The sequence below is a fragment of the Ipomoea nil genome, unplaced genomic scaffold (genome assembly GCF_001879475.1).
Source record: "Ipomoea nil cultivar Tokyo-kokei standard unplaced genomic scaffold, Asagao_1.1 scaffold0268, whole genome shotgun sequence".
NCBI lineage: Eukaryota > Viridiplantae > Streptophyta > Magnoliopsida > Solanales > Convolvulaceae > Ipomoea > Ipomoea nil.
This window is the reverse complement of record NW_017616696.1, coordinates 1494995-1517500: the sequence shown is the minus strand read 5'-3', so window position 1 is coordinate 1517500 and position 22506 is coordinate 1494995. Positions and strand designations below refer to the sequence as shown.

The 22506-nt window shown below is 33.3% G+C and overlaps 4 protein-coding genes and 1 pseudogene across 4 annotated transcripts in view; 2 read left to right on the top strand and 3 right to left on the bottom strand.

The window, feature by feature from the left end:
- LOC109152317 (agamous-like MADS-box protein AGL80) overlaps window positions 1-299 on the top strand; it is a 732-nt gene extending 433 nt beyond the window's left edge. The window contains exon 1 of the mRNA XM_019299939.1: window positions 1-299. This exon is cut by the window's left edge and continues 433 nt beyond it. Within this exon, the coding sequence (XP_019155484.1) occupies window positions 1-299 (299 nt within the window).
- A 5325-nt stretch (window positions 300-5624) lies between these two features.
- LOC109152310 lies at window positions 5625-6521 on the bottom strand (annotated as a pseudogene).
- Window positions 6522-7277: 756 nt separating this feature from the next.
- Window positions 7278-8020, bottom strand: LOC109152301. Its single transcript, XM_019299915.1, has 2 exons — window positions 8001-8020; window positions 7278-7869 (listed from the first exon to the last, which is right to left on the bottom strand). The coding sequence occupies exons 1-2, from the start codon at window positions 8018-8020 to the stop codon at window positions 7278-7280; spliced, it is 612 nt and encodes a 203-aa protein (XP_019155460.1).
- A 6406-nt stretch (window positions 8021-14426) lies between these two features.
- On the top strand, window positions 14427-15158 carry LOC109152294 (agamous-like MADS-box protein AGL80). Its single transcript, XM_019299903.1, has one exon. The coding sequence runs from the start codon at window positions 14427-14429 to the stop codon at window positions 15156-15158; it is 732 nt and encodes a 243-aa protein (XP_019155448.1).
- A 5247-nt stretch (window positions 15159-20405) lies between these two features.
- Window positions 20406-21383, bottom strand: LOC109152289 (adenylate isopentenyltransferase 5, chloroplastic-like). The gene is made up of 2 exons (XM_019299889.1): window positions 20918-21383; window positions 20406-20779 (listed from the first exon to the last, which is right to left on the bottom strand). Exons 1-2 carry the CDS (start codon window positions 21381-21383, stop codon window positions 20406-20408), a joined length of 840 nt encoding a protein of 279 aa, XP_019155434.1.
- Between the last annotated feature and the right edge of the window lie 1123 nt (window positions 21384-22506).

Here is a 22506-nt window from a genome sequence, read left to right as displayed (position 1 = left end):
ATATCGCTGAAAGTGTTATGAGGTTTGAAAGACATTCCCCAACTCCCGCTCCTTTTCTCCCTGCTGCTCCTTCTCTTGCAACAGCGTCACCTCCTGTTCTTGGGTCTGGGACTAGCAATGTGCTTGCTCCAGCGGATGTGTTTTCCGGGCAAAGCTATCAAGGCACGGTGGGTATACAAACTCCCATGTCTGCCAGTCTTAATCCTGTAACCGCGTGGAGTTATCAGAATTGGTCTTTTATGAATGACAGTAATCAGAATGACCCAACTCAGGGGAGACCAGGTCCTAGCACTCAGTAATCAAAATCCTTAAAGATTTTGCAAATTTCTTTAATGTTGTCTCATGTTTTTTTAATTTTATGCTGTTTTGTATTTTCCAGTAAAGTTGATAAAAAACAAATATGAAGTCCTATTTCATATCCCTTTGCATTGACACAAATTATAATAGAAAGATAATTAATGACATATCTATTGTTCCAAGTATCAAATTAGACAAAATTAATTGCAATGTAAATTTCTCATGTTCTTGATGCGGATTCACGTTCTTTATTACAACGGGAATGGGGATGAGGAAAAATTCGGGGAACGAGGCCGGGGGATGGAAATACCCCACCCTACCCCGATTCTTATAACAACAACACCGACAATATTATTATTATTATTACTATTATTATTATTATTATTATTATTATTATTATTATTATTATTATTATTATTATTATTATTATTACTATTATTATTATTATTATTATTATTATTATTATTATTATTATTATTATTATTATTATTATTATTATTATTATTATATCGTTCTAGAGTGCTTGTATTGTATTTATACCGGGACGGATTCAAAAAATTATCTGAGTAGGGGCAAAGTTTAAATGACGTTAGAAATGTGGTCAATAACAAAATATCAAACAATCATAATAAGGTTAAAATATAAAATACATTAAAAATTACAAAATCAAAAAAAAAAAAAAACAAAAAACAAAAACAAAAAAAAACATTTTTGATAGATTACATGATGGTTAGGGTTTGAGCCAAAAATATATTTGAATTGGGTGAAAATGTGAAAATATTTATGACAAAATATAAAACATAAAACACTATATATATTCATAAATACTTTATAATTTTAATTTATTTTAGTTAGATCAACTTTAAGATTTTCTAAATTAATTCGAATACAAAGAAGTATAATATAAACTTGTATATATACTGCATTAATTAAATATAATGATTCATAAAAAGTAGATTAAAAAAATATTTAATTTGTCTTGTGAAGGAATGAAAGCTATAAAATAAATTAGAGAATATAAGAACAAGTGTGGGAATGGATGTGTTGATGACATTTTATAATTACATATTAATATTCTTATTTGCATTAAAATTATTTGAAGGGACGGGGATCGGGATGCTTGATGCTGCAAACAATAATGCCAACCTCACCTTAAGGATCGGAATTTGGCAGTACCAAATTTTGACAATCAACCATTCCGTATTTTGTATCCAGAGTTGGATGTTGCTTTAGACCTTAGGTCAGGGTTGATGGACTTCTAGGAGAGGATCTTCTTAAACATTTGACGGAGTTCCATGTTGTATATGCTACAAAGAAGTCAGCTGGAGTCACTGAAGAGCAAGTTAAGTTGAGGGCTTTTCCATACTCACTTGATAGTTCAGTGAAGGATTGGTTGTATTACTTACCAAGCCGTTGCATTTATTTTGTGGGTTAGTATGCAAAGACTCTTCTTATAGAAATTTTCCCAGCCACTCCGATAATTGTCATTGACAAACTCACAAAACAATTTTATCAACAACGAATGGAAATAAAAAATTAAAAAAAAATCAATGACTTCATTTTTATTATTATTAAATTAAATAAATTAGAAGTTACAATAAAAAGTAAAACATTTATATCCCTTTAATTTAGAATTAAATGTCCATAATGCCATTATTCAAAAAAAATTTATTTATTATCAAAAAATTTAAAAATGAATATAATTTCATTAGTTATATTATCTTTATTTTCTACAATGCAAAGATTTCTTACCTTCAAATTCATTAATATTAATTATATTCACTACATCGTTCATTGTCTTTTTTACACTATCTTCTAATTAAATATCAAAGTTATAATACAAAATATGTTATATATTTATTTACCAAATATTTTAATAATACCATGCAAAAAAATATAAAATAGTTTGAAGTCAATTAATCATATTAACTACTTGGGGAGGATTTGATGACAAAGAGGGTATTCAAATAATCTAAGAAATTGAAGCGAGAAATTTTCCCGTAATATCTCTAGATTATATCACAGTTGTTCATTTAAAGGTAAATCATATTTCTTCATTAAGATGATTTCAAATGTATTAAGTTTTTACTACCTTATCAAATTTTATTCCTTAAAAAAACTCAAAATTTCTCTATCCACAACAACTCATTCAACAATAATGGTTGAACCAAAAGTACCTCGAGCAGAACACTTAATGGACTGGTATGTTTATTTTTTTTTGTTTGAAAGGGGACCGATATGTTTTTATGTTGATAATAATAGTTAAATGGTATTCAGATCATTATCTTATGTATCTACATTTAATATTCATTATTAAAAATGTCAATGTAGGGAAATAGAACATCGTGACATACTTGAAGCATCGAAAAGATGATGAGACTACAATAATGTTGCAATCAATCTTGTAAATTTAGAAAATGAAATTTAATTTCAAATATAGTCACCATTGCAGCATTCATTGATCTTGTATGTAAAATAGTTATTCTGCATCCTTTAAATATATTAGAACTAATATAAATTTATAATTCATTTCATTTTTTAGACTCAACACGTTTGGATTAAAGGCAAAATCAGTATCAACCTTTGACAAAAAAAAAACTCTTAGTATTCGGACCACCTGGAGAGTCATTGTTGTTACTATCAAGTAAACAACTTATGGAACTAAAACAAGCTAAGAGGTACGACTCATGAACCTTCTACAAATATAATAAATACTAATATTTTGTTCAATACTTTCACATGAGAATCCACATACGACACACATCTCACAACACATGAAACATGTATGGGGAAAAACTAATACTGTCAAATATCAACAGGTGCTTGCAAGATAAAGAGTTCATTGCACTACTAAGATCACAGTCATATACATAGAAATTTTACAAGTGGGAAGAGTCGATTGACAGGCAAGTTCACAAAGCTTTTTTAGCACAAGCAAGCATACGCTATACAAATATGGTATCAAAATTCAAGGCGAAACGGACTTCAACTGGGAGGCCAACCTATGTACATGAAGAAACATGGCGCATTTGGGAGGCATATTAGGGATAGGCATGACGCGAAAGCTAAATCTGAACAACAGCGCAAGAATAAGATAAGTGAGGTGGCAGGACCTGGTACAGGATGTTCTCGACATAGCGAAGGATCTACATCAGCTATTGAGCACTATTACAAATTGGTAATTCATTTAACTTAAAAATTTGTTATTGGTATGTATTTTAGAAATTAGGTATCATTTTAATTTATTGTTTGTTCTTGTTTAATAGTTAGATGAACTTCAAATTCTATTTGAGTGCTTTGAGCATATGCACAAAAAGAAGAATGGTACGTTCGTTGATGAGATGTTAAACAGAATCGCTGTAAGTATAACGTAACAATCATATATTGTTAAATAGATAAAATTCTTATATGCCTTTGTATGCTTCTTTTATTTTGTATATGTTTTTAATTGTATGAAGAAATACAAGCACGATATGAAGCTGCAACGCAAGAATCTGTAGGGTTAACTGAGCCACCAACTGTGTGTGGATGTTGTTGGTGGGGTAAAAAAATAGCATATTTATGGCTTAGGGACTAAGGCATCCTCATTTATCAAACAGAATAGCTATAGTTATTATGCTACTTCACAACTTCAATTCATCAAGATGCAATGATGGAGATGGTGAACCAATAGTTAGAGACCATGTGAGCTGAGATAGAGGCCAAACTAAAAGTTGAAAGAAATCAAATGCAAGTTCAGATTACAAGTTTGATGGATGAGATGCGTCGCAATGGCATGCTATCCACTTCTATGCCACGACCCCCAACTATTGAAGATGAGCATTCTGCAAATTAAAATGCTTAAAACTTAGGAGATGATTAGATTATGTTTATAAATATATTTGGTACTGTTTTTATCGATGAAACATTACACATTGCTATGTTTTTGTTTTTGTTATTGAGTTTGAATGCTTTAATATAATATATTTTGTAATTATGTTATTGAAGTATTATATTATAGGTCCAATGCTGGTATGTGATATTAATTAGTGGGTAGATTTGTTTTTTAAATTTTTAAAATTTAGCGACGGACAAATATTGTAGTAAATCTGTAGCTAAGTATCTAATAACAATAAAAAATGGCCACAAAATAGCGAGTGAAAAATCCGTAGTTAAATTTAGCGACGGATATTTTCATCACTATGTTATAGCTAAATGGCATTCAATTAAAATAATAAAAACAAATTAGTGACTATATCCGTCGCTACATTTAGCGACGGCGATAGCGATGGAAATTTCTTATGCTATATTTCGTCGCTATTTCCTTGCAAATTTCATCACTAGATCGTTGTGGTAGGAAAATAGCAATAGATATTTTGTTGGTAGAGCGACGGAATTTCCTTTGCTAGATTTAACGACAGAATATTCCGCCATTAGTTCCTCACAAATTTCGTTTTCTAATCTGTTGGCGGAAGAAATTTAGCGACGGATTATTTTCGCTTAGTGACAAAATATTTCATCACTAACTGTAGCGACGGAAATAAATTGTGTTGCTAGATTTTAGCGATGCACATTTTTGTGACGAATGAGTTCCGTCGCTAAACACTTTAGCGGCGCATTTTCCCTATTTAGCGACGGAATCTGTCCTTTGCTATTTCTGCATTTTTTTGTATTGAAATTCTAAAACTTCATACTCCATAATCTCATTGCGTGACGCTGCCCTTTATGCTACCACCAATAACCCAATTGCACATGACACTGCCAGTAAAAAAAAAAAAAAAGAACAAGTACTGAAGATGAAGACAATGACAATGCTACCAAAAAGAGAATTAAGAAGACTTAGAGAAATTCAAACCAAAAGTAGTATTTATTTAGACTATCACTTTTAGACTAAATATTTAGACTATCGTCATTACAAAGTTGTAAATATTTAGTTTAGTATTCATACACTTTGAATAACTGACTTAAATATAAACAAATTCAACATTCACTTACCTATGCATAAACATCTCCTATATAATTATGTATTGATATATTTTGAAGTACTTAATTAAAAATAATTATTGGGCATTATCGCATTCACGTAATACTCGAGAAAAACTAGTAGTACTATATATATATGGAGAAAAATTATTTAATTTAACTTGCGTTTTATTCATAGAAACACGATTAATGCAAAAGAGCACATTGAAACTCAAGTTTTCATGTCTAATGACTAGCATAAATAAAAATTAAACATTCCATCTAATTTGGGAATTTCTTTAAAAAAAATAAAATAATTAATTCTTTTAAAGACATGCCCAAATCCAAAATGGAATTAATTTATTTGAAAGACATTAGGAAATTAATCATTCGCTTTTAAGGTATTGTTGCAGGATGTTCAAGCTGGGGTTGAAAACCATCTTCAACCATGCTGCTTCCTGAGCCTGTTTATCACCTTCGATTTGGAACACGACGGTGGGATTGAGGCAGTGAATGGGCCATCCCAACTCGTCCCTCAGCCGCCAGATTTTGCCTACTTGACGGCCGATTAAGCCTATGGTGTTGGTCTTGATTTCAGCAATGGCGGATTCAAGCAGCGCCTTCTTCTCAGCCTCGGACATGTCTTTGCTGGCTTCAGCTCTCAGATACTTGTCCATTTCAGGAACTCCGATGGCTCTTCGGATACCCTTTGTGTAATCTTTGTCGGGAGCAAAGATTCCTCGTACCTCCTCAACCAGACCTACATGCATATAATTAGTACACCAAACAAAAATTATGCATGATCTCTTTTATAGAGTCATGCAAATAGACCAGTTAACCAAATTAGTCTGACCAGTTATATAAGTTCGTTTTGATGATTCTATGTAGAAATGAATTTAAGTTACCTTGATTAACCATTTGGTCAACTCGTTTGGACACAAAAGTGTTCAAAACATTTGGAGAAACATCAAGCCAAATGAAGCGGCCGTGGTAGTTGGACTTGAAGTTGAAGTCAGGGTCCTCCACCAGGGCTTCAATGAAAGAATTTGACCCTCCCACAACGATCGGAACCTTGCCGGAGTTGATGATTCGCTCGATCACCGATGTGGCCTGGAAGCAAAAGTAGCGGGCAGTGTATTCTTCATCGGCCCTCTGTAAACCTGAATCTTGTGGGAGTTGATTATCTCTCCTCCAATGTGGGCGGCTAGGCTGACAGATAGCTTCGATTTTCCCGATCCGGTGGCTCCCATGATGAACACCACCACCTTCTTGTTCATAGCCATCCTCAGTCAATTGATTGCCTGTTTGATCTGTTCATAGCAAATGATACATACACACACATTAAAACTTAAAACTGATTACAAATTTCTACATGATATGTAAATACAATAATCAAAGTTCAATATGATCTATGTAAAGTGTATGCATGCATATACGATAGATCTATGTAAAGTATATAATATGGTCTGAGAAAATATTACTGATATTGAAAGTGTGTGAAAACGAGAGTGATATGAAAATGGGGGTATGGGTGAGGGTATATATATTTCTATAGGAGTGACGAGTATGGCAAGTGAATATTAATAGATATGCGAATTTAGTAAAAAATTAACTTATTTTTTTTTTCTAATTTTATTAATTCAATTTAGTATGCTAATTTCTTAAATTATTAAATGATTTATTGAGAAAATGTATTGTTCAACTTTTTATTTAATTTAAAATTAGTATAACATTTATATATATTCCAAAAATATAGATACATTTGATCATTTGTACAAACTGGGACGAACCCAAAATTTTATATAGGAAAAAAAAGATTTTTAACTAATTAAGGAGCTTTATTGAAGAGAGTCAATGGAACATCTAGCCACTCCCCGTAACCTGACTCAGAAACGGCCTCCCTAGCAACAATGTGGGCTGCACGATTCACAGATCGTTTGACAAAACTAAAATTAACATCCAACAAAGATGATGCGAATTCTTTTAAATCTCCTGCAATCAAACCGAAAGCAGAGTCAAAGGAAGAACCAGAAAGAGCATTAAACAGGAGCTGCATGCGAATCTGTTTCCACATCCACCCCTCCCATTCCCGTATTTTTGAACCAACTCAACGCCTCCCGCATACTCATAGCTTCAGCCACTTTCACATCGTAAATCCCGGGCACGGACATACTCTTCGCTGCTAGGAATAAACGATTATCATCCCTAACAACCCAGCCATAGCCCATGGTGTTACTTGTCTGATTTATAGCGGCGTCTGTATTCAATTTTAACCGCCCAGCTTGCGACTTGTTCCAGCGTTCAACCTGGCGTGATGGTACAGCAGGTAAGATGGTACTCTCATTACCTGCCAACCAGTTATCCAAGAAAAGTAGAGCATGATGCACCATCAGCATTAAATCAAAAGCAGCCCCTCTCCAAACACAGGCGTTCCTACTACACCAAATCCCCCAGCATACCATTATAAATTTGGGAATCAAATCAGCACGTAACATAGAAAGACAGCCAAAGAACCACTCATGCACTACATTACCCGGCACATATGTAATAGGTAAGCCAACCGCATGGTAAGCTCGCATAGCTTCTGGACAAGTCGCAAAGATATGTAAAGCTGACTCCTCCTCCTCCTTCCTGCACATGTGGCACAACAAATTACAATCAACATGTTTCCTCCTAAGAGCATCCCGGGTTGGTAAATAAGATGATGCCAACTGCCAAGTGAAGGCTTTGACCTTTGGTGGTACATTGGCATTCCAAAGTACCTTCCAAGGCCTATCATCATGTTGTAAACTCGCTTGACGACGGTAGCTCGATTTTACAGTGTAAGCCCCTTTACTATCCCAAGGTCCACCTCTGGCTAATCCAACAAGACAGCGTGGTCCGCGTACTCAATCATTGGAGCGGGCTCATGTCATGCGGCTTCGTCACATGACACGAGGAACTGATGAGCATTTTCATGCTCTCACGGCATCAGTTGATCCCACATGCTATTCCCAGGCAGTGGGCGATCCTCGGTGACGTGATGCCATGGACCAAGAGTTCAATGCCCTAATGCACAATAGCACCTGGCGCCTCACCTCACCCAAACCGGGCATGAATATAATTGGCTTCAAGTGGGTGTACCGCACCAAACGTAAGGCAGATGGGTCAGTTGAGCACTATAAAGCGCGCTTGGTGGCCAAAGGGTTCAACCAAGTAGCTAGAGAAGATTTCTTTGACACCTTTAATCCTGTAGTCAAACCCACTATAATACACCTGTTGTTTTCTTTTGCAGTTTCCGGGGGATGAACTCTACGGCAATTGGATGTCCACAATGCCATCCGTAATGGGCACTTGGCAGAAACCGTGTACATGTGACAGGCCCCCAACTATGAGGACCCAGCACATCCTGACCATGTATGTCATCTCTCCAGCGGTCCTTATATGGCTTGAAGCAAGCACCTCGGGCCTGATTCAAACGTCTACACCATTTTTTACTGACTACAGGGTTTTCGACATCCAAAACCGACATATCACTTTTTCAGTACTCAGATCGCACCTCCCGAGTCTTCCTGCTTGTATACGTAGATGGCATCATCATGATGGATAATGATTCAGGCCTACTTGACTCGCTCCTACTCCGTCTCTCATCTGCCTTCAAGATAAGGGACTTAGGCACGCCCAATTTCTTTCTTAGCATTGAAACTCTGCCTGTGGAGGGCGGCTTGCTTCTCTCTCAGCATCATTATATGGAAGATGTTTTAAACATGGCGGGTATGTCTGATTGCAAGTCGCTAGCCACTCCAGCGGCTCTAATGCAAGCCACGTCTCCTTCAATTGAACCCTTCGAGAATCCTACTCAATATCGCCGACTAGCCCGTGCAGTACTGTATCTGACCATAACCCGACCAGATCTCTCTTATGCAGTTATGTAACACCCCCGATTTTACCAAAATTTAAAAGCTTAAACAAGAGACATAAAACTAAACATTAATCATTAAACAACGGAATCAACGTCTAAACACGGAGGTGTTATGCCACACCTATATCAAACATAGGTGCACCGACAAACTACTAAACAAACCACAGCAGCTAACGGTTAAACTAACTAGGCTCACAGGCCATAAACAACTAGAAAAGCATAAGGAGCTACACTAGGCTACTACTGTCTACTAGCGCGCTCTCCAAAGCTACTCAAAACCTGTAAAGAGATAGGGATAACACCCGTCAGCGAAAGATGCTGATAACCCACCAATACGCGTTAAGTAACATAATATATTGATATAAGCAAAACCATTTGAGACAGAGGAATACAGTATATATCATTTTAATACCAAGAGAGGGAACATCAATACACTCATCAACAATCTCAACAAAGACCAAAGACAACCATACTCAGCAAGTCAACAAGGACAACAAGCAACATACTCAACACTAGATGCAACCTACCAAACTCAAGGTAGAGTTCATCATAGACATGCTCATAAGCCATAAGGCGAGATTCATACTCACAACATGTTCCAAGCCCACATAGGACATAGTCAAACCGAAGCATTCATCATAGGGTCATCTCAACGACCCGAATCATAGCAGACCAGTGTAGAGGACTCCAACTCATCAATCACATATCACAGAGTCATTGCAATGACTAGGACCGAAGTCCAATGGAAACATATCTAGCAACTTTAAGTGTATACACCCCCTATTGAGATTCCAAGCCCAACGGGTTAGTTACTATTTCTGGAAACTGGAATGGGTTTCCCAAGTTGCCCACAAATCATAAGTATCCAAACGGCAATCCGGAGCTTTAAACCCACTACTGGATCAGTTCACCCATAAGTCCCCACACTGTCCACTTTACCAGCTCAATCATCTCATCACATCCATTCCAACATCTCAATAAGAGTCAATACACACGGAATCTAGAGATACAACAAAGCATAGATTCCACAGAAAGTGTGTACAACAACGGATAAGCTCAATCAATAGCTTATCTACGGAATAATCAATGCAGTACGACATTGGTACAAGATCACATCAAGGAATCCAATCAACAGGTTTCAATGAATGACATGAAACGATGCTCAACGATAACCATGGACTTCAATCCACTAACGACATGATTGGCAACATGAGTTGCCAATCCTCAATAGGAAGGACAAACAACAATTACTAGCATCAACGACATCATATCTAGCATACTCATCAAACGGGTAAACCAAAATGGTTCCAACGAACCTCAAAGACTCACATTCATTCAACGAATCACAAGGTTGGACCATAAGCACGATTCAAGACACCAAATCCTTACATGGATACTTAGAACATCGTTTTAGACATACGAAACATCAAGGAGACACACAAAAGCTCAACAATCCAACAAAGGAGGTCAAAACATCACATATCAAAAGATGGAACCACGGGAAAAACAACACCCAACATTCCACCGGGAGTGTACCCCGCGGGTGGAACCACGGGTAGGTCCCTACCTGTGGTACCTCCCGCCAGGTACAACTCTCCACCCGCGGGTGGGGCGGCGGGTGGACATCCGCCTGTGGGGAACACCTGTGCAACAGTTAATTCCCTTCGGGAAAATTCATCTCCAAGGTCAAGCTCAGGTCCAAAACACCCCAAATCTCACATACAACAAGGAAATGACTTGAGCCCAAGAATAGATCAAAGAACAACATTCAAGAAACCTAGATACAAGCTCTAAACATGCATTATCACAAGATCATGCATCAAATCACTCACAATCATCAAGAATCGTCAATAGCAAGTAGAAAATAGGTTTTGTATAGCATGGGTTTCCTTTGAAGACCAAAAATCTTCTTTCCTCTAACCCTCCTAGGCCCTACTTTGAAGCTCTTCTTCCTCACAACCTTCTTACACAAGCCAAACCACAAGAAAACACCAATCTTACATAAAGGCACCTTAAAGCGCAGCTAACTAAAAACACTAAATAACTTTAGATCTTAACCATTCCTAAGCTTTGGAGATGGAAAGGTGGAGTCTTGGGATGATTCTTTGCATGCTAGGATGGGGTGTTCTTCTTTTAGCTTGGAGGATAAGCCAACTTTTCTTAGGGAGAAGGTAGAGAGTTTAGGATATTGGCTAGCAAGAGGATGAATGAAATGTGTCTTGCTAGAGCAAGCTTGAACGCCAATCATGTGTGAAAGGACATGTTTACCCTTACTAAAAGGCTTGGAAGACAAAAGGCTAGGTAAAAATCACAAAGCGAAAGGTACTCATGGTTGACTAAAGAATTAGACAACTTCTAGTCCCTTGAATATTAAATTTCCATCTCCACAAAACCACTGCCGGCAGCTCGGTTTGGTTCTCTGAGGGACAAGCTCAATGGTGTGTCACACCCACCTTGTGTTTGAGGGGGTGTATTAGTGATATTATATTTGTATAAGTGATGTCATATTTGTATGGTTGTAATTAACTTAGACTTAACTACTAGCCTAATGTATAGGATTAGTTAGGAAAAAATTTTATTCCTTTCCTATCTCTGTATTTCCATCTGTGAATTGAATACACAAAATTATCCTCTCATTTGCCTAACACTCATAAGAAATTAATCAAAGAAATAAATATGCTTTTTTTAGCTTCCAAATATATATTATAATGTTTAAATCCACTACACATTGCATTAAAATATTTATATTTATTATTTGTCAAGAATTGACCTAGCTGCCACATGTGATAAAAAAAACGAAACTAAAATAAGTAATTGCACGTCAAGATGATAATATTAAGAAGTAAATTTAAAATGAGAACATTTTGTATAACTCTTAATATAGAATATAATTCTCTTAATCATTAAATAGTAAAAATCAAATAAAATAACCATAATAAATCATATAACGTAGGAATAAGGTTCAAAATGACCACTGAACGTAACTTGAATATGTAATTAGGTCACTGAACGAAAAAAAAAAAAAAGTGCAATTAGGCCACTGAACACTCCAAATGTATGCAATTTCACCTGATAGCAGGTTACCATCAATTTTAGCAGGTTACCTGCTTACATGGCAACTGAGTTGGCATTTTTAATAATTTTTAATAAATTTTTAATTTTTTTTTTAAAACGACGGGATGGCCCCTGGCCACCCCGTCGTTATGTTTTTTTATTTAATTTCTTTTTCAATTTTTTAAATTTTATTATTAAAATTTATTAAAAATTATTTAAAAATTATTAAAAATGCCAACTTAGTTGCCATGTAAGCAGGTAACTTGCTAAAATGATGGTAACCTGCTATCTGGCGAAATTGCATACCTTTGGAGTGTTCAGTGGCCTAATTTCACTTTTTTGAGTATTCAGTGACCTAATTGCACTTTTTTTGGTTCAGTGGCCTAATTGCATTTTCAGGTTACGTGCAGTGACCAATTTGAACCTTATTCCTATAATGTATTTTAGGAATAAATATTCGTGACTAGGTGTGACATTACTATAAAAAAAAAATTATTCAATTTTCCTCATATACAAATAAATAAATAAATATACATACCTACACACACACACACACAGATATATATATATATATATATATATATATATATATATATATATATATATATATATATATATATATATATATATATATATATATATAATCACAATAAACTGTTTTATATAATAACATTGCAAGTGTATGTCCATATACACAAATATAAAAAAAAAAATATATAAAAAAATAAAAAACTATTATTTTTTACTCATTGCAATTAAAATTTAAAAGTAAGGAATATAGCTAAAGACAATCAAAATTGACCTAATAACAACAATTTAAAAAAAAAAATAACTAATTGGACGTAATAGCAATTAATTACAAATCGATATCTCCATTTGTGATATTTTCAACTCTTTTAGGAAGTTGATAATAACATTAAACGAATATTCTTTATTTTCATTGTTTCCATTGAATTGCCTAACCGTCATAAGAAATTAATCGAAGAAATAAATATGTTTTTTTTAGCTTGCAAATATATATTAATTTTAATGTTTAAATCCACTACACATTGCATTAAAATATTTATATTTATTATTTGTCAAGAATTGACCAAGCTACCACATGTGATAAAAAAAAATAAAATTAAAATAAGTAATTGCACGTCAAGATGATAATATTAAGAAGTAAATTTTAAATGAGAACAATTTGCATCACTCTTAATATAGAATATAATTCTCTCAATCATTAAATAGTAAAAATTCAATAAAATAACCATAATAAGTCATATAATGTATGTTAGGAAAAAATATTCGTGACAGGATGTAACATTACTATAAAAAAATAATTTATTCAATTTTGCACATATATAAATAAATAAATAAATAAATAAACACACACACACACACACACACACACACACACACAAACACACACACACAAACACACACACACACACTTATATAATAACATTGCTAGTGTATGTCCATATACACAAACATAAATAAAAAAAAAAACTATTATTTTTTACACATAGTAAGCAAATTTAAAACTAAAGAATATAACTAAAGACAATCAAAATTGACCTAATAACAATAATTTAAAAAAAAAATTAACTAATTGGACGTAATAGCAATTAATTACAAATCAATATCTCCAATTGTGATATTTTCTACCCTTTTAGGAAGTTGATAATAACATTAAACGAATATTCTTTATTTTCATTGTTTTCATTGAATTGCCTAACCCTCATAAGAAATTAATCGAAGAAATAAATATGTTTTTTTAACTTGCAAATATATATTAATTCTAATGTTTAAATCCACTACACATTGCATTAAAATATTTATATTTATTATTTTTCAAGAATGACCTAGCTACCACATGTGACAAAAAAAATGAAACTAAAATAAGATGATAATATTAAGAAGTAAATTTAAAATGAGAGCATTTTGCATCACTCTTAATATAGAATATAATTCTCTTAATCATTAAATAGTAAAAATCCAATAAAAACCATAATAAGTTATATAATGTATATTAGGAAAAAAAATATTCGTGACAGGCTGTAACATTACTGTAAAAAAAAATCAATAATTTATTCAATTTTCGTCATATATATGGCCCTATAAATATGGTATCATATCAGCATACATAATAGCCCACACAAGATCGATAAAGATTAAAAAACCACAAATATAATCGATCTTGAGCACTTAGCTTCTCGTTCCTCTTTTCTCATTTCGAATTAATATCATGGCAAGGGGGATATTACGATTGGCATATATTGTGAATCAATCAAAAAGAAAAGCATCCTACCACAAAAGAAAGAGAGGGGTGGTCAAAAAGCTTAACGAGCTCACCGTTCTTTGTGATGCGGATGCTGCCATGATAATGTATAGCTCGTTTGAGCAGGGGCCAGTGATATGGCCTACTGGTGAAAGGGTTCAAGAGCTGATTGCCAGGTTCATGCAATTGCCGGACGTGCAACAAACGCGGCGAATGATGAGCCAGGACAGCTTTCTTGCGGAAAGGCTTGAAAAGTTGGGCACTCTGCTTCTAAAATTGAAGCGAGAAAACAGGGAAAAGGAGATGAATGCACTGATGCATAAGATTTTTAGCGGAGAACAGATAATTGATTATCTGAGTTCCGTAGAATTAAACGATCTGGGGTGGGTTTTAAACACGAATATCGCTGAAAGTGTTATGAGGTTTGAAAGACATTCCCCAACTCCCGCTCCTTTTCTCCCTGCTGCTCCTTCTCTTGCAACAGCGTCACCTCCTGTTCTTGGGTCTGGGACTAGCAATGTGCTTGCTCCAGCGGATGTGTTTTCCGGGCAAAGCTATCAAGGCACGGTGGGTATACAAACTCCCATGTCTGCCAGTCTTAATCCTGTAACCGCGTGGAGTTATCAGAATTGGTCTTTTATGAATGACAGTAATCAGAATGACCCAACTCAGGGGAGACCAGGTCCTAGCACTCAGTAATCAAAATCCTTAAAGATTTTGCAAATTTCTTTAATGTTGTCTCATGTTTTTTTAATTTTATGCTGTTTTGTATTTTCCAGTAAAGTTGATAAAAAACAAATATGAAGTCCTATTTCATATCCCTTTGCATTGACACAAATTATAATAGAAAGATAATTAATGACATATCTATTGTTCCAAGTATCAAATTAGACAAAATTAATTGCAATGTAAATTTCTCATGTTCTTGATGCGGATTCACGTTCTTTATTACAACGGGAATGGGGATGAGGAAAAATTCGGGGAACGAGGCCGGGGGATGGAAATACCCCACCCTACCCCGATTCTTATAACAACAACACGGACAATATTATTATTATTATTACTATTATTATTATTATTATTATTATTACTATTATTATTATTATTATTATTATTATTATTATTATTATTATTATTATTATTATTATTATTATTATTATTATTATATCGTTCTAGAGTGCTTGTATTGTATTTATACCGGGACGGATTCAAAAAATTATCTGAGTAGGGGCAAAGTTTAAATGACGTTAGAAATGTGGTCAATAACAAAATATCAAACAATCATAATAAGGTTAAAATATAAAATACATTAAAAATTACAAAAACAAAAAAAAAAAAAACAAAAAAAAACAAACAAAACAAAAAAAAAAACAAAAAACAAAAAACAAAAAACAAAAAACAAAAAAAAAAAAAAAACATTTTTGATAGATTACATGATCTTTAGGGTTTGAGCCAAAAATATATTTGAATTGGGTGAAAATGTGAAAATATTTATGACAAAATATAAAACATAAAACACTATATATATTCATAAATACTTTATAATTTTAATTTATTTTAGTTAGATCAACTTTAAGATTTTCTAAATTAATTCGAATACAAAGAAGTATAATATAAACTTGTATATATACTGCATTAATTAAATATAATGATTCATAAAAAGTAGATTAAAAAAATATTTAATTTGTCTTGTGAAGGAATGAAAGCTATAAAATAAACTAGAGAATATAAGAACAAGTGTGGGAATGGATGTGTTGATGACATTTTATAATTACATATTAATATTCTTATTTGCATTAAAATTATTTGATGGGACGGGGATCGGGATGCTTGATACTGCAAACAATAATGCCAACATCACCTTAAGGAATTTGGCAGTACCAAATTTTGACAATCAACCATTCTGTATTTTGTATCCAGAGTTGGATGTTGCTTTAGACCTTAGGTCAGGGTTGATGGACTTCTAGGAGAGGATCTTCTTAAACATTTGACGGAGTTCCATGTTGTATTACTTACCTAGCCGTTGCATTTATTTTGTGGGTTAGTATGCAAAGACACTTCTTATAGAAATTTTCCCAGCCACTCCAATAATTGTCATTGACAAACTCACAAAACAATTTTATCAACAACGAATGGAAATAAAAAATTAAAAAAAAAATCAATGACTTCATTTTTATTATTATTAAATTAAATAAATTAGAAGTTACAATAAAAAGTAAAACATTTATATCCCTTTAATTTAGAATTAAATGTCCATAATGCCATTATTCAAAAAAAAAAATATTTATTATCAAAAAAATTTAAAAATAAATATAATTTCATTAGTTATATTATCTTTATTTTCTACAATGCAAAGATTTCTTACCTTCAAATTCATTAATATTAATTATATTCACTACATCGTTCATTGTCTTTTTTACACTATCTTCTAATTAAATATCAAAGTTATAATACAAAATATGTTATATATTTATTTACCAAATATTTTAATAATACCATGCAAAAAAATATAAAATAGTTTGAAGTCAATTAATCATATTAACTACTTGGGGAGGATTTGCTGACAAAGAGGGTATTCAAATAATCTAAGAAATTGAAGCGAGAAATTTTCCCGTAATATCTCTAGATTATATCACAGTTGTTCATTTAAAGGTAAATCATATTTCTTCATTAAGATGATTTCAAATGTATTAAGTTTTTACTACCTTATCAAATTTTATTCCTTAAAAAAACTCAAAATTTCTCTATCCACAACAACTCATTCAACAATAATGGTTGAACCAAAAGTACCTCGAGCAGAACACTTAATGGACTGGTATGTTTTTTTTTTTTTTTGTTTGAAATGGGACCGATATGTTTTTATGTTGATAATAATAGTTAAATGGTATTTAGATCATTATCTTATGTAGTTATGTATCTACATTTAATATTCATTATTAAAAATGTCAATGTAGGGAAATAGAACATCGTGACATACTTGAAGTATCGAAAAGATGATGAGACTACAATAATGTTGCAATCAATCTTGTAAATTTAGAAAATGAAATTTAATTTCAAATATAGTCACCATTGCAGCATTCATTGATCTTGTATGTAAAATAGTTATTCTGCATCCTTTAAATATATTAGAACTAATATAAATTTATAATTCATTTCATTTTTTAGACTCAACACGTTTGGATTAAAGGCAAAATCAGTATCAACCTTTGACAAAAAAAAACTCTTAGTATTCGGACCACCTGGAGAGTCATTGTTGTTACTATCAAGTAAACAACTTATGGAACTAAAACAAGTTAAGAGGTACGACTCATGAACCTTCTACAAATATAATAAATACTAATATTTTGTTCAATACTTTCACATGAGAATCCACATACGACACACATCTCACAACACATGAAACATGTATGGGGAAAAACTAATACTGTCAAATATCAACAGGTGCTTGCAAGATAAAGAGTTCATTGCACTACTAAGATCACAGTCATATACACAGAAATTTTACAAGTGGGAAGAGTCGATTGACAGGCAAGTTCACAAAGCTTTTTTAGCACAAGCAAGCATACGCTATACAAATATGGTATCAAAATTCAAGGCGAAACGGACTTCAACTGGGAGGCCAGCCTATGTACATGAAGAAACATGGCGCATTTGGGAGGCATATTTTGGATAGGCATGACGCGAAAGCTAAATCTGAACAACAGCGCAAGAATAAGATAAGTGAGGTGGCAGGACCTGGTACAGGATGTTCTCGACATAGCGAAGGATCTACATCAGCTATTGAGCACTATTACAAATTGGTAATACATTTAACTTAAAAATTTGTTATTGGTATGTATTTTAGAAATTAGGTATCATTTTATTGTTTGTTCTTGTTTAATAGTTAGATGAACTTCAAATTCTATTTGAGTGCTTTGAGCATATGCACAAAAAGAAGAATGGTACGTTCGTTGATGAGATGTTAAACAGAATCGCTGTAAGTATAACGTAACAATCATATATTGTTAAATAGATAAAATTCTTATATGCCTTTGTATGCTTCTTTTATTTTGTATTTGTTTTTAATTGTATGAAGAAATACAAGCACGATATGAAGCTGCAACGCAAGAATCTGTAGGGTTAACTGAGCCACCAACTGTGTGTGGATGTTGTTGGTGGGATAAAAAAATAGCATATTTATGGCTTAGGGACTAAGGCATCCTCATTTATCAAACAGAATAGCTATAGTTATTATGCTACTTCACAACTTCAATTCATCAAGATGCAATAATGGAGATGGTGAACCAATAGTTAGAGACCATGTGAGCTGAGATAGAGGCCAAACTACAAGTTGAAAGAAATCAAATGCAAGTTCAGATTACAAGTTTGATGGATGAGATGCGTCGCAATGGCATGCTATCCACTACTATGCCACGACCCCCAACTATTGAAGATGAGCATTCTGCAAATTAAAATGCTTAAAACTTAGGAGATGATTAGATTATGTTTATTAATATATTTGGTACTGTTTTTATCGATGTAACATTACACATTGCTATGTTTTTGTTTTTGTTATTGAGTTTGAATGCTTTAATATAATATATTTTGTAATTATGTTATTGAAGTATTATATTATAGGTCCAATGCTGGTATGTGATATTAATTAGTGGGTAGATTTGTTTTTTTAAATTTTTAAAATTTAGCAACGGACAAATATTGTAGTAAATCTGTAGCTAAGTATCTAATAACAATAAAAAATGGCCACAAAATAGCGAGTGAAAAATTCGTAGTTAAATTTAGCGACGGATATTTTCATCACTATGTTGTAGCTAAATGACATTCAATTAAAATAATAAAAACAAATTAGTGACTATATCCGTCGCTACATTTAGCGACGGCGATAGCGATGGAAATTTCTTATGCTATATTTCGTCGCTATTTCCTTGCAAATTTCATCACTAGATCGTTGTGGTAGGAAAATAGCAATAGATATTTTGTTGGTAGAGCGACGGAATTTCCTTTGCTAGATTTAACGACAGAATATTCCGCCATTAGTTCCTCACAAATTTCGTTTTCTAATCTGTTGGCGGAAGAAATTTAGCGACGGATTATTTTCGCTTAGTGACAAAATATTTCATCACTAGCTGTAGCGACGGAAATAAATTGTGTTGCTAGATTTTAGCGATGCACATTTTTGTGACGAATGAGTTCCGTCGCTAAACACTTTAGCGACGCATTTTCCCTATTTAGCGACGGAATCTGTCCTTTGCTATTTCCGCATTTTTTTGTAGTGAAATTCTAAAACTTCATACTCCATAATCTTATTGCGTGACGCTGCCCTTTATGCTACCACCAATAACCCAATTGCACATGACACTGCCAGTAAAAAAAAAAAAAAGAACAAGTACTGAAGATGAAGACAATGACAATGCTACCAAAAAGAGAATTAAGAAGACTTAGAGAAATTCAAACCAAAAGTAGTATTTATTTAGACTATCACTTTTAGACTAAATATTTAGACTATCGTCATTACAAAATTGTAAATATTTAGTTTAGTATTCATACACTTTGAATAACTGACTTAAATATAAACAAATTCAACATTCACTTACCTATGCATAAACATCTCCTATATAATTATGTATTGATATATTTTGAAGTACTTAATTAAAAATAATTATTGGGCATTATCGCATTCACGTAATACTCGAGAAAAACTAGTAGTACTATATATATATGGAGAAAAATTATTTAATTTAACTTGCGTTTTATTCATAGAAACACGATTAATGCAAAAGAGCACATTGAAACTCAAGTTTTCATGTCTAATGACTAGCATATGTAATAAAAATTAAACATTCCATCTAATTTGGGAATTTCTTTAAAAAAATAAAATAATTAATTCTTTTAAAGACATGCCCAAATCCAAAATGGAATTAATTTATTTGAAAGACATTAGGAAATTAATCATTCGCTTTTAAGGTATTGTTGCAGGATGTTCAAGCTGGGGTTGAAAACCATCTTCAACCATGCTGCTTCCTGAGCCTGTTTATCACCTTCGATTTGGAACACGACGGTGGGATCGATGCAGTGAATGGGCCATCCCAACTCGTCCCTCAGCCGCCGGATTTTGCCTATTTGACGGCCGATTAAGCCTATGGTGTTGGTCTTGATTTCAGCAATGGCGGATTCAAGCAGCGCCTTCTTCTCAGCCTCGGACATGTCTTTGCTGGCTTCAGCTCTCAGATACTTGTCCATTTCAGGAACTCCGATGGCTCTTCGGATACCCTTTGTGTAATCTTTGTCGGGAGCAAAGATTCCTCGTACCTCCTCAACCAGACCTACATGCATATAATTAGTACACCAAACAAAAATTATGCATGAATCTATGTCGCATGATCTCTTTTATAGTGTCATGCAAATAGACCAGTTATATAAGTTCGTTTTGATGATTCTACCTAAAAATGAATTTAAGTTACCTTGATTAACCATTTGGTCAACTCGTTTGGACACAAAATTGTTCAAAACATTTGGAGAAACATCAAGCCAAATGAAGCAGCCGTGGTAGTTGGACTTGAAGTTGAAGTCAGGGTCCTCCACCAGGGCTTCAATGAAAGAATTTGACCCTCCCACGACGATCGGAACCTTGCCGGAGTTGATGATTCGCTCAATCACCGACGTGGCTTGGAAGCAAAAGTGGCGGGCAGTGTATTCTTCATCGGGGTTCCCAACATGCCCAAGCAAATGATGAGGCACGCCAAGCCTCTCGACCTCAGGAATCTTGTTACCCAGAACGTCAAGCCCTCTGTAAACCTGAATCTTGTCGGAGTTGATTATCTCTCCTCCAATGTGGGCGGCTAGGCTGACAGATAGCTTCGATTTTCCCGATCCGGTGGCTCCCATGATGAACACCACCACCTTCTTGTTCACAGCGTTCATAGCCATCTTCAGTCAATCGATTGCCTGTTTGATCTGTTCATATCAAATGATACATAAACACACATTAAAACTTAAAATTGATTACAAATTTCTACATGATATGTAAATACAATGATCAAAGTTCGATATGGTCTATATGTAAAGTGTATGCATGGATATACGATAGATCTATGTCAAGTATATATATAATATGGTCTAAGAAAATATTACTGATATTGAGAATGTCTGGAAAAACGAGAGTGATATGAAAATGGGGGTATGGGTGAGGGTATATATATTTCTTTAGGAGTGACGAGTATGGCAAGTGAATATTAGTAGATATGCGAATTTAGTAAAAAAAATAACTTATTATTTTTTTTCTAATTTTATTAATTCAATTTAGTATGCTAATTTGTTAAATTATTAAATGATTTATTGAGAAAATGTATTGTTCAACTTTTTATTTAATTTAAAATTAGTACAAAATTTATATATATATTCCAAAAATATAGATACATTTGATCATTTGTACAAACTGGGACAAACTCAAAATTTTATTTAGGATAGAAAAGATTTTTAACTAATTAAGGAGCTTTACTGAAGTGAGTCAGTGGCTCTCTAAATCAGTTTTGATTTTAATTTAACATAAATATTAGAGCAGTAATACATTTTAGTTAAAATGTACGAGTAACTTTTTATATACACCTCTAAAAAGTATTATAGGTCTCATATTAAGACTATAATACAAGACTTATTTTTATGATAATCATTTCAAGGTCACTATTATTTTCACTAAATTACACAAATTTTATCACTCTTATGTTATTATTTAAAAGTCATTGTTGCTCCAAAATTATTACCGCCGTTTTAAATACTTCAAACACAACTTTTCAAATGAAACCTACACTCATACAAGCATATTGTTTTTAGAAGTATTGTATGAATCAAATTAACCACACACCAAACATGTTACGTTGCTCATTTTTTAAATTTAAATAGAATGTGCTACTGATCATTATTTTTAAATGATGTAAATATATGTATAGATGTTGGGATTATACCTCTAGACCCGGCCAGTTGAGTGGGTATATTGAGTCTAACCTAATTGGAATAGCCAAGGAGTTGAGAAAGAAGAGAGAGGGCGAGGTAG

Excerpts from the sequence above, each read along its gene's own strand:
- LOC109152294 (XM_019299903.1), top strand. The coding sequence starts at position 14,427 with ATGGCAAGGGGGATATTACGATTGGCATATATTGTGAATCAATCAAAA.
- LOC109152301 (XM_019299915.1), bottom strand. The coding sequence starts at position 8,020 with ATGATGATAGGCCTTGGAAG. Across the intron at positions 7,870-8,000 it reads ATGATGATAGGCCTTGGAAG|GAAGGAGGAGGAGGAGTCAG; the intron begins GTACTTTGGAAT and ends CCACATGTGCAG.
- LOC109152289 (XM_019299889.1), bottom strand. The coding sequence starts at position 21,383 with ATGGCTATGAACGCTGTGAACAAGAAGGTGGTGGTGTTCATCATGGGA. Across the intron at positions 20,780-20,917 it reads TGACCAAATGGTTAATCAAG|GTCTGGTTGAGGAGGTACGA; the intron begins GTAACTTAAATT and ends ATATGCATGTAG.